At 52.7% G+C, this 12,472-nt stretch overlaps 1 protein-coding gene across 1 annotated transcript; it reads left to right on the top strand.

Moving 5' to 3' along the window:
* The first annotated feature begins 4,068 nt into the window (after positions 1–4,068).
* Positions 4,069–12,216, top strand: GOT2 (glutamic-oxaloacetic transaminase 2). The gene is made up of 10 exons (XM_044269894.1): positions 4,069–4,227; positions 7,350–7,506; positions 9,884–10,012; positions 10,091–10,150; positions 10,605–10,766; positions 10,864–10,968; positions 11,112–11,262; positions 11,335–11,500; positions 11,575–11,725; positions 11,943–12,216. Exons 1-10 carry the CDS (start codon positions 4,148–4,150, stop codon positions 12,063–12,065), a joined length of 1,284 nt encoding a protein of 427 aa, XP_044125829.1. The 5' UTR covers positions 4,069–4,147; the 3' UTR covers positions 12,066–12,216.
* Positions 12,217–12,472: the final 256 nt, after the last annotated feature.

Raw genomic sequence — 12,472 nt, 5'->3', positions numbered from 1 at the left:
ATTTAAAGCAAATTCAGCAAGGGACAAAAAAAGAACACCAATCCTCTTGATTCTCCGCCACAAAACAGCGCAGATATGTCTCCAGATTCTGATTGACGCGTTCTGTCTGGCCATTCGACTGCGGGTGGAAAGCAGAAGAGAACGACAACCGAACCCCCAAGCGAGAACAGAAAGCCTTCCAGAATCTGGAAACAAACTGCGTGCCCCTATCAGAGACGATGTCTGAAGGAATACCGTGCAATTTAACAATGTGATCAACAAACGCTTGCGCCAACGTCTTAGCATTGGGCAAACCAGGAAAAGGGAATGAAATGCGCCATTTTGCTAAAACGGTCGACCTCCACCAGAATCACAGTCTTCCCCGAGGAAAGAGGCAGGTCCGTAATGAAGTCCATGGACAGATGCGTCCAAGGACGGGAAGGAATGGGTAATGGGAGGAGAGAACCCGATGGCTGTGAATGAGGGATCTTGGCACAAGCGCAAGTCTCGCAGGCTGCCACAAAACCCTCAACTGTCTTACGAAAAGCCGGCCACCAGAATCTCCGAGCAATGAGATCTACTGTGGCTCTACTCCCCAGGTGCCCAGCAAGGACCGTATCGTGGTGCTCCTTACAAATCTTGTGTCGTGAAGCGAGAGGCACAAACAACCTCCCAGGAGGACAAAGATCAGGAGCCTCTGTCTGGGCTGCCTGAACCTCTGCCTCCAAATCAGGATAAAGAGCAGAGACCACCACACCTTCAGCCAAAATGGGACCCGGGTCTTCAAAGTTCCCCCCTCCCGGAAAACAATGTGACAGGGCATCTGCCTTCACATTCTTAACTCCAGGGCAGAACATGACAACAAAATTAAACCTAGAAAAGAACAAAGACCATCTGGCCTGTCTCGGGTTCAGACGCTTGGCCGATTCCAAGTAGGCCAGATTCTTATGGTCGGTAAACATGGTAATCCCTCTAGCCAATGGCGCCATTCCTCAAAAGCTAATTTGATGGCCAACAACTCCCTTTCTCCCACATCGTAATTTCTCTCTGCAGAGGAGAGTTTCCTTGAGAAAAAGGCACACGGTCGCCATTTGGCAGGAGAGGGACCCTGAGACAAGACCGCCCCCACACCCACCTCAGAAGCGTCCACCTCAACTATGAAGGGCAGAGAGACATCAGGTTGCACCAAGATGGGAGCGGAAGCAAAACTCTCTTTGATACCGACCACAAAAAAAAATCTACCCCCTTTTTAGTCATATCAGTGAGTGGCTTAACAACAGAGGAATAATTCAAAATTAACTTTCTGTAATAATTGGCAAAACCCAAAAACCGCATCAGCGCCTTCTGATTCTCAGGAAGTTCCCAATCAAGCACAGCGCGGACCTTCTCAAGGTCCATCCGAAAACCAGAAGCGGAGAGAAGAAAACCAAGAAATTGAATCTCCGGAACCGCAAACACACATTTCTCCAGTTTAGCGTACAATTTATTCTCCCGCAGAATGAGCAAGACCTGACGTAGGTGGTCCCGATGAGTCTTGAAATCAGGAGAAAAAATCTAAATGTCATCTAGATACACCAGTACAAATTTCCCCATTAAATGATAAAAAATGTTGCTCACAAAATGTTGGAAGACGGCCGGAGCATTCATCAAACTAAAGGGCATAACCAAATTCTCAAAATGACCCTCAGGGGTATTGAAGGCCGTCTTCCATTCGTCCCCTTCCCTGACCCTGACTAGGTTGTTTGCCCCTCTTAGATCCAACTTGGAAAAAACTTTAGGCCCGGCTTCTCCAGTCTCCTCCCTGAGACGAGGCATAGGGCTGGCTTCTCCAGTCTCCTCCCTGAGACGAGGCATAGGGCTGGCTTCTCCAGTCTCCTCCCTGGGACGAGGTATAGGGTTGGCTACTCCAGTCTCCTCCCTGAGACGAGGCACAGGGCTGGCTTCTCCAGTCTCCTTCCTGAGACGAGGCATAAGGCTGGCTTCTCCAGTCTCCTCCCTGAGACGAGGCATAGGGCTGGCTTCTCCAGTCTCCTCCCTGAGACGAGGCATAGGGCTGGCTTCTCCAGTCTCCTCCCTGGGACGAGGTATAGGGTTGGCTTCTCCAGTCTCCTCCCTGAGACGAGGCACAGGGCTGGCTTCTCCAGTCTCCTTCCTGAGACGAGGCATAGGGCCGGCTTCTCCAGTCTCCTCCCTGAGACGAGGCATAGGGCTGGCTTCTCCAGTCTCCTCCCTGGGACGAGGTATAGGGTTGGCTTCTCCAGTCTCCTCCCTGAGACGAGGCACAGGGCTGGCTTCTCCAGTCTCCTCCCTGAGACGAGGCATAGGGCCGGCTTCTCCAGTCTCCTCCCTGAGACGAGGCACAGGGCTGGCTTCTACAGTCTCCTCCCTGAGACAAGGCATAGGGCCGGCTTCTCCAGTCTCCTCCCTGAGACGTGGCACAGGGCTGGCTTCTACAGTCTCCTCCCTGAGACGAGGCATAGGGCCGGCTTCTCCAGTCTCCTCCCTGGCAGAAGAAGGGTTTGATGCTGAGGAAAGGCCTGAGCTAGCTGTCCCTCTCTCTCAGAAGAAGGCTGGGGGCCCAGAGTCTGTGGCAGAGTATCCCTGTCTCAGCGCCTTCTTCTGGTTACTGAATAGTCTGGCAGAGTCCCGTCTTCTGAGCACTGTTCCCTAAATGCAGAACACTGGAAGGGCCAATGGTCTGTAGCTCAGTAGTCCGGGTGGCTCCATGGTCACAGGGCTGGTGACCCATGGTCTGTGGCTCAGCGCCCCCATCTCAGCGTCTTCTTCTGGTCACTCAGTAGACTGGCAGAGTCAGGGGCTCTGACTGCTCTCCTTATATACCATCTCTAGCCAGACTGGAACCTTCTAGTGGGAGGGGTGGAGTGGAGAAACTCAGCACAAACAATTACAAAGTTACCACTCCTGTCATAGACTTACATTAGAGCTTCAACGATACTCAATGGCAATGACACTGCTGGTTTTCCAGACATAACAACAGAGCTAAACCAGTCAGTCACAAGGTCAGTCTGTCTGGGTTTAGTGGTAAACAACCTCTGGCTTTTTCCTTCCAAAACAGGCTCTTGTCCCCTATGGCAGCTGTGGAAAATTACCAGCTTCTCATTCAAAGTCCCAAAAGTCTCTCAGTATTCATTAACCCTTTCCGCAAATACAGTGCAAATGAACAGGATTTATATCACAACATATAAAACGCAGTTACACGGTATTAAACAGTGCACGATAACCCATTCAAGTGAAATAAAGTAAGAAGTTTATAACTTTGCAAAGGGGAAACCGGGGCAAATGTGCCCAAATGTCCAGACTTCACAGCACCCCTGCTCCAGGGCACTACAGTATCTCCTACAGCTCTGGCTAAAACCTGCTATGCCCACCACAGATGGGGCGATTGGTCACTTAAAACCGTTGCTGATGTTAGAAAAGCTAGATATTGAAAAATATATAAAAATCATCATTCTGGTACAGTGTTGGCTTGTCAGCGCTGTACGTATTTCTGGCTGCCACGGAGAGCGCTGATCGCTGCTCCGGCCTGACCACAGACAGGGAGTGGGGGGGCACCATATATACAGGGGTTCAGAGAACACAGCGCAGAAGGTGACATATTGGTGTCCCTCCTCTCCGGCAGGTGGCGCTGTGTCCCTCCTCTCCGGCAGGTGGCGCTGTGTCCCTCCTCTCCGGCAGGTGGCGCAGTGTCCCTCCTCTCCGGCAGGTAGCGCTGTGTCCCTCCTCTCCGGCAGGTGGCGCTGTGTCCCTCCTCTCCGGCAGGTGGCGCTGTGTCCCTCCTCTCCGGCAGGTGGCGCTGTGTCCCTCCTCTCCGGCAGGTGGCGCAGTGTCCCTCCTCTCCGGCAGGTGGCGCTGTGTCCCTCCTCTCCGGCAGGTGGCGCTGTGTCCCTCCTCTCCGGCAGGTGGCGCAGTGTCCCTCCTCTCCGGCAGGTGGCGCTGTGTCCCTCCTCTCCGGCCGGTGGCGCTGTGTCCCTCCTCTCCGGCCGGTGGCGCAGTGTCCCTCCTCTCCGGCAGGTGGCGCAGTGTCCCTCATCTCCGGCAGGTGGCGCAGTGTCCCTCCTCCTCCTCCTCGGCGGGGGGCGGGTCTTGCGCTGACGTCACGCCGTTATCGCCGACGCTGTCAGTCGTCCTTCTCTCTCCTCCAGGCTCGATGGCTCTGCTGAAGTCCGCTATGTTGTCCGGGGCCCCTCGCTTCCAGCCCTGCCTGGGGGCCCTGCAGACTAGAGCCAGGTAAGGGCCTCTGTCTGGGCCGCGGAGCTGACACTCTGCAGACACGTGACACGTGCCTGTTCTGCGCGTGGCTCTGGTCTCCCCCTGGACCGCGGAGCTGACGCTCCTCTCTGTGGTCCTGGTGTCTGGACCGCGGAGCTGACGCTCTAGATTTTTGCTGACCGTTTAGCAGCTTGCACTTAATTTGGGGGGGGGGGGGGGGGCGTGCGGTGCCCTTGAACCCCTTCCCTGCCAGGTGAGTGGCCGCAGCTCTGCTCGGGGAGAAGGGCGACTCAAGGTCACGGTGAAGGCTGGGGGGTCGGGGGTCAGTCACTGGTATCAGGTCACGTGGCTCCAGCGACCTCTTCATTAGGGGTTAAATCACTGCGTAGCTATGGCGACTAATCCCTCTGGCCATGGAGGAGTTAAAAGGTGCAGGAGGCGAATGTCCTGCTTTTACTCTGCTGGATCCTGTTACAGGGGTCTCACTGCAGTTACCGTAGAGACAGCGAATACCAGGCCCGGGCCCCTCACTAATGTATAGGGATTCTCCATGTTGCTTCATTCATTTCTCCACCACATTATACACTGCTCGTTTCCATGGTTACGACCACCCTGCAATCCATCAGTGGTGGTCGTGCTTGCACACTGCAGGAAATAGTGTCATATAGGCTGGAGCTCCCCCCTATATTGTCCAAGCACGACCACTGCTAATGGATTGCAGGGTGGTCGTAACCATGGAAACGAGCAGTGTATAATGTGATGGGAAAATTAATGAAGCAACATGGAGAATCCCTATACATTAGTAAGCGCCTGGTATTAGCTGCATCCACATGATGATTAAATTTGCTGGAGCGACACAACCCCCTTCAATGTCTAGAGAACCATATAAACTGCCCGATGGACAGAGCGCTTCATGTGCTCCCTATAGCATCATCATGTCCATTACGCTGATACATAGCTCCATATCCCCTGCAGTGAAATGGTCATGTTCTGCTGCCTGCAGCCATCACTAGGGGGAGCTCATGAGCGTCAAGGGTTTGTCCAGCTCTCAGACCAAAAGTACTTGCAGACAATTAAGAAACAAAACTTCTCCTCTCACCGGCAGCTCCTGTGCTGAGGGTCCCATCTGTGGTCACAAATGCAGCCATTTACTGGGCTCAGCAGCAGCAACCTGACACTGGGCTGAGCAAACCCTCTAATGTGCTGTATACAACGTGTATAATATCTCCAGAATATGGTAGTCTGTAAAGAGCTCCCCCTAGTGGCGGCTGTATAATCTGTGTAGTGAGCTCCCTCTAGCGGTGGCTGTATAATCTGTATGTAGTGAGCTCCCTTCTGGCGGTGGCTGTATAATCTGTATGTAGTGAGCTCCCCCTAGCGGTGGCTGTATAATCTGTGTAGTGAGCTCCCTCTAGCGGTGGCTGTATAATCTGTATGTAGTGAGCTCCCTTCTGGCGGTGGCTGTATAATCTGTATGTAGTGAGCTCCCCCTGGTGGCGGCTGTATAATCTGTGTAGTGAGCTCCCTCTAGCGGTGGCTGTATAATCTGTATGTAGTGAGCTCCCTTCTGGCGGTGGCTGTATAATCTGTATGTAGTGAGCTCCCCCTGGTGGTGGCTGTATAATCTGTATGTAGTGAGCTCCCTCTAGTGGTGGCTGTATAATCTGTATGTAGTGAGCTCCCTTCTGGCGGTGGCTGTATAATCTGTATGTAGTGAGCTCCCTCTAGTGGTGGCTGTATAATCTGTATGTAGTGAGCTCCCTCTAGTGGTGACTGTATATTCTGTATGTAGTGAGCTCCCTCTAGTGGTGACTGTATAATCTGTATGTAGTGAGCTCCCTCTAGCGGTGGCTGTATAATCTGTATGTAGTGAGCTCCCCCTAGCGGTGGCTGTATAATCTGTATGTAGTGAGCTCCCTCTAGCGGTGGCTGTATAATCTGTATGCAGTGAGCTCCCTCTAGCGGTGGCTGTATAATCTGTATGTGGTGAGCTCCCTCTAGCGGTGGCTGTATAATCTGTATGTGGTGAGCTCCCCCCTAGTGGTGGCTGTATAATCTGTATGTGGTGAGCTCCCTCTAGTGGTGGCTGTATAATCTGTATGTGGTGAGCTCCCTCTAGTGGTGGTTGTATAATCTGTATGTGGTGAGCTCCCCCTAGTGGTGGCTGTATAACCTGTATGTGGTGAGCTTCCTCTAGTGGTGGCTGTATAACCTGTATGTAGTGAGCTCCCTCTAGTGGTGGCTGTATAACCTGTATGTAGGGAGCTCCCTCTAGTGGTGACTGTATAATCTGTATGTAGTGAGCTCCCTCTAGTGGTGGCTGTATAATCTGTATGTAGTGAGCTCCCTCTAGCGGTGGCTGTATACTCTGTATGCAGTGAGCTCCCTCTAGCGGTGGCTGTATACTCTGTATGCAGTGAGCTCCCTCTAGCGGTGGCTGTATACTCTGTATGCAGTGAGCTCCCTCTAGCGGTGGCTGTATACTCTGTATGCAGTGAGCTCCCTCTAGTGGTGGCTGTATACTCTGTATGTAGTGAGCTCCCTCTAGCGGTGGCTGCAGGGGATTTGGAGCTCTGTGTCGCCACTGTGCAGGTGTATTACAGATTTCTGGACTTGTAGGGTGAGGCGTGGTCTGTTTTCACTATTTCCGCCTGTGCGGCCATGGATCCGGGGGGGGGGGGGGGGGGTGCAGGGCATTAGGGCTGTGTGACCCCCTGACAGAATTCTGATTTCTTGAGAGCTGTAGATAAAGAGCAGAAGCAGCGGACACAAGAAAACAGCAGACGTGTTGGCGGGCGGCCTGTAGATTGGGGTCCGAGTCCTCGTCTGCCGGGTTCTGTTTATAGATCACCTTGTTTGTCCCTGACATTATCCTGGCCCCAGCTGTCACCCAGGGTGAGCGCTGCCCTGAGACCGTCATGTCACTGCCCACAGCCTTCACTGCACCAATTATGTCAACGGCCCCAGCAGCACAGAGTATTTAAGGAGAGGAGTGTGCAGATCTTATGGAGGTCATGGGATGAGTTACATAGTGGAAGGAGCAGGGTCCCCAGCAGCACAGAGGATTTCAGGAGAAGAGCGCACCGATGTGTGATTTTGGAGAACTATGACTGGTTATGTTCTGCTGGTTATCCTTCTAGCTCCTGGTGGTCTCACGTTGAGATGGGCCCCCCTGACCCCATCCTTGGTGTGACAGAAGCTTTCAAGAGGGACTCCAACCCTAAGAAGATGAATCTGGGTGTTGGGGCGTATCGTGACGACAGCGGGAAGCCCTATGTCCTCAGCAGCGTGCGCAAGGTGAGCAGCCGGCGCCTGTCCTGCTTGATGGCCACCAGCAGAGCGGCTCCTGCGCAGGGTTGTGGGACTCCACCTGCTGTGTCCACCTTGTCACCTGAGGACACTCTGCTGCCTGGTCCCGGCTGGTGGTGGTGGTCCGGTCTCAGTAACTGGTGTCCGTCCGCTGACCACCGTCCGTGACTTGTGCAGGTGGTAGGACGAGAAGAGACTGGGGGAGGTGTGCAGGTTAGTAATGGGGTGTGCGATGACATATGTGATTGCTTGGCAGCCATTGAGGGGGCGTCCTGCAGGGTGTGTACTCTGGCTCCTTCTCTGATGTAGCAGAGTCCGCTGGGCACGTGCTGTGTGTGTGATATCCTAACCTGACCTAGTGTAGAGCAGAAGATGGGGGAGGGGGCTGCCTGTGCCCACGTAGAGGCGGGTTCATGAGAGCGGCTGTCAGCAGGATCCACCCCATCACACCAGGCGCACTACTGGCTCGGTGGAGCCCGCTGACTACAATGACACCCGTCTTGTGAAATCAGTTGTGGCATTGTGATGGGTGTTATTGTAATCAGCAGGATCCGCCCTAGCCATTAGCGTGCCTGGTGTGATGGGGTGGATCCTGCTGAAAGCTGCTGTCATGTACCCACCGCTACAGGGGAGGGGTCCTGCTGACTCTTTGATCTTGCATATGGTGGGGGAGGGGTTGACTATTGTCTGCCAATAAAAATCCAGAACCCGACCTGTAATGCGCCCCCCCCGGGTACGTTCACACTAGCGTTGAAGTTTTCCGGTATTGAGTTCTATCCTAGGGGCTCAATACTGGAAAAAAAGCTTCCGTTTTGTCCCTATTCATTGTCAATGGGGACAAAACGGAACAGAACGGAGCGCTCCAACATACATTCCGTTCCGTTTAGCTGCGTTCCCAGCCCGGAGAGAAAACCGCAACATGTATTTTGCTTTCTTCTGGGATGCAGAGCAAGGCACAATAGAAAACGGATCCGTCCCCCATTGACTTTCAATGGAGTTCATGCCGGATCCGTCTTGGCTATGTTAACCGCTTAGTGACCACCCATATGTGGGACCCGGCTCCCACAGCCCGGACCGGCAGGAGTGCCCAACCGGGCTGTTTAACACTTTACATGCCATGGGCAATGGCACCCACTGCATGTAAAGCGGTGACAGAGGGAGCGGACTCTATCTCCCATCGGCACCTCGCAAATGTGATCACGAGGTGCAAAGCCTACCTGGCTTCCGATGTAGGTCCCAGTCCTGGCTGTAGTGATTTCCAGCCGCCTCTCTGGCGCAGCCTGCTGGTCAATGTTAAAATAGCATTGCTATTAAAATCCAAATACTGTCTGTTATAGTCAGTGGTAAAAAACAGGAAAAAAATAACACTTATTTTAAAAAATGTGTTTGTTTTTTTTGTTTTTTTTTTCATTGAAAATACGCTTTTCAATTAAACAAACTGAAAAAAAAATAAAAATAATAATAATCTCCCCCATATATTTGGTATTGCCGGATCTGTAACGACCCGGACTAAATAAATATCACTTAAATTATCCCCTACAGTGAGCGCCGTAAAAAGACAGAATTGCTCATTTATTCTTAGTTGCCACCGAAAAAACTTAATAAGTGATCAAAAAGCGCCATTTACTCCAAAATGATACCGATAAAAAATAGAAGTTTGTCCTGCAAAAATCAAGCCCTCGCACAACTCTATAGAAAGAAAAATAAAGTTATGGTTCTTGGCACGTGGCAATGTAAAAAATATTATTTTTCTTAAAAAAAAAAAAAAAAAAAAAAATTATTTATACCAAAAAATTAACGCCGTAAAATGTATAACTTAAACGCAGCGGCAGTATTGCTGTTTTTCCCCATCTCCCTCCCAGAAAAAGTTAATAAAAGTTAATCAGAAAGTTGTTTACCCCAAAATGGCGCCATTAAAAACTACAACTTGTCCCGCAAAAAAACGAGCCCTCATAAAGCTATATAGACGGGGGAAAAAAAGATAGCTCTTGGAACGCGACTATGGGGAAAAAAGGAAGAAAAATGCTTTGTCAGTAACTCCCAGGCTGGTCACTAAGGGGTTAAAGATATTACAACCGGATCCGTTGATAACGGGTGCAGACGGTTGTATTATCAGTATCGGAGGCATTTTTGCTGAGCCCTGCCGGATCCAGTAAAAACGCTAGTGTGAAAGTAGCCTAAGAGTTCGTGGTAGGGGATGGGCTGTGGAAATGGTACAAAAAATGGCGGTGGTGGGAGGCACACATGGAGTATCAGGGCAGATATAAGCACTGTGTGGATGATGGGGGTCGTGGTGCCTGTGGGTTTATCGCTCTCGCTGACTACGTTGCGGGTCTCATCCTGTGTCATTTGCCTCCTTTCTTAGGCCGAGGCGCAGATGGCAGCCAAGCACCTTGATAAGGAATACCTTCCCATCGGTGGACTGGCAGAATTTGCCCGTGCGTCCGCCCAGCTGGCGCTGAGTGATAACTCTGAGGTCATCCAGAGCGGACGGGTAAGTGCAGGGCGATACGAGAACTGTGCGGGGGCGCGTCCTTGACGACTCCTGAGACTGTCTCCTCTGTCCACGCAGTATGTCACCGTACAGACCATCTCCGGAACAGGATCCCTGCGAGTCGGTGCGAACTTCCTGGTGAGTGGTGCCATGACAGTACCTGTGAGACATGGGGATGGTGGGAGTAGTAGTGTGTTCAGGTCTTCTGGGTGACGGTTATATCCTCAGTTGGGCTCACAGAGTATCTTCTACGCTGCAGCTGTGGGGGACGTTTTGGGGTACACACAGGGCTGGATACAGACTCCAGACTGATACATTGTAGCAAAGCACCAGAGAGATGTGTGCCGCTGATGTGTTGAACTGGCAGAGCATTGTCTAGACTGGATACAACTGTAACGATCCCTCAGCTGAGAGCAGGACCAGCTATGTATAGGCTTAGGGTTCTCACTCAAACACAGCAAGCAGAGATCTTAAAAGGGTGAGGAGTTTGTGACAAAGTCTTTTAGAAAGTTGTAGAACATAAAACCTAATTGACGCCCTGGGCACGTGAGCTGACGCCCTGATCCCTTGTGGTCATGTGATTTATCTGCAGCAAAGATTCTACAAGTTCAGTCGTGACGTGTATCTTCCCAAACCCTCCTGGGGGAACCACACCCCGATATTCCGTGACGCGGGGCTGGAGCTTAAAGGCTACCGGTACTATGACCCCAAGACGTGTGGGTTTGACTTTGCGGGCGCTCTGGATGATCTATCGGTAAGTGACCCCCCCCCCCCCCCCCCCCCCTCTGGCGGTCCAGGCCCCGGCACCTCGGACTTCCTTCAACCATTGACTCTGATTTCTGTCTTTTCAGAAAGCCCCGGAGCAGAGCATCATCCTGTTCCACGCCTGCGCCCACAACCCCACTGGTGTGGACCCCAAGAAGGAGCAGTGGAAGGAGCTGGCGGCTGTGGTCAAGGTGCGACACCAAACTAAGGCAGTGACCCCCAACCTGTGGCTCTCCAACAAACTACAACTTCCAGCATGCCGCTTGCTGGGAGTTGTAGTATGTAGCTCCTCCTCCACGTGATGCTTTGTGACCAGTGGCATCTTTCATTCTAGAGTCGCCGCCTCTTCCCGTTTTTTGACATGGCGTACCAAGGCTTCGCCAGCGGAGACACTGACAAAGATGCTTGGGCGGTGCGCCACTTTATCCAGGAGGGGCTCAATGTTGTGTTGTCCCAGTCATACGCCAAAAACATGGGCTTGTATGGTGAGGAGCATTTCACAGCACTTTGTGGCTCCTCGGGGTCCGGCTTGTGACCACCTGTGTCCTCCCCTCCAGGTGAACGTGTCGGGGCTTTCACCGTGGTCTGCAGTGATGCTGACGAGGCCAAGAGAGTGGAGTCCCAGCTGAAGATCCTCATTCGTCCCATGTACTCCAATCCACCGCTCAATGGAGCCAGAATAGCAGCCGCCATCTTGACCCAGCCGGACCTCCGCAGCGAGTGGTAAGGAGAAGCCTGGACTTTAGGAGGACTCCCAACCTTCCCTTAGTCTTCAAGACTAAGACCTCTTTCTGTAGGTTGCAGGAGGTGAAGGGAATGGCCAACCGTATCATCAGCATGCGGGAGCAGCTGGTGTCCAACCTGAAGAAGGAGGGCTCCATCCACAGCTGGCAGCACATCAGCGACCAGATCGGCATGTTCTGCTTCACCGGCCTACGGCCCGAACAGGTGAGGGGCATCGTGGGGCAGCCGCACCTCACTGGGTAGGGGGTGCAGACAACTGTCCGCGGTAACAATCTGCTTTTCTCCAGGCTGATGGCTCCTGCCTACACTGACACACTGTAACAAACTGACGTATCGTCAGGATATATGTTCAACCTATTCACTGCCAGCAAGCAGATGTGTAGCAGAGCGTTGCCTGTTCATACCTGTTGTCTCCCCTCAGGTTGAGCGTCTCATTAAGGAATTCTCCATCTACATGACCAAAGATGGCCGCATCTCGATGGCGGGTGTCACGTCAGGGAACGTCGGTTATCTCGCACACGCTATCCACCAGGTCGCCAAGTGAGGGGGACGCCGGAGACCCCTGCACCCCGTGTCTGATCCCGGAGGAGAGGGGGTGCCCGCAGATGCTGCTGTATATGGAGGGCTCCTCCTGGGAGATTGGGCAGGGGAGCTCTGAATGCACGGCTTTCAATAAAGTCCATCTTGAGTCTTCACTGCTTTGCTGTGTCTTGTTTATGCATACCACAATGATGGGGGTGATTGTCCACACAGCTTCCGGGGGGGAGGCATGTTTGGGGTTTCCACGGTGGCTTTGTTACCCGGTGTCTGTATGGGCGCAGAACCAGGGGGACGCTGACCATCCGCGGGGCACCCCCTAATATACTGCGGGGCACCCCCTAATATACTGCGGGGCACCCCCTAATATACTGCGGGGCACCCCCTAATATACTGCGGGGCACCCCCTAATAT

Source organism: Bufo gargarizans, chromosome 10 (genome assembly GCF_014858855.1).
Source record: "Bufo gargarizans isolate SCDJY-AF-19 chromosome 10, ASM1485885v1, whole genome shotgun sequence".
Lineage (NCBI taxonomy): Eukaryota > Metazoa > Chordata > Amphibia > Anura > Bufonidae > Bufo > Bufo gargarizans.
This window is presented reverse-complemented; position numbering and strand designations above follow the sequence as displayed.

What these genes read in the sequence shown, in the direction of transcription:
- GOT2 (XM_044269894.1), top strand. Translation starts at nt 4,148, where the DNA reads ATGGCTCTGCTGAAGTCCGCTATGTTGTCCGGGGCCCCTCGCTTCCAG. An exon ending in GCCCTGCAGACTAGAGCCAG is followed by an intron (nt 4,228 to 7,349) that starts GTAAGGGCCTCT and finishes TTATCCTTCTAG; the next exon opens with CTCCTGGTGGTCTCACGTTG. An exon ending in GAGTCGGTGCGAACTTCCTG is followed by an intron (nt 10,151 to 10,604) that starts GTGAGTGGTGCC and finishes ATTTATCTGCAG; the next exon opens with CAAAGATTCTACAAGTTCAG.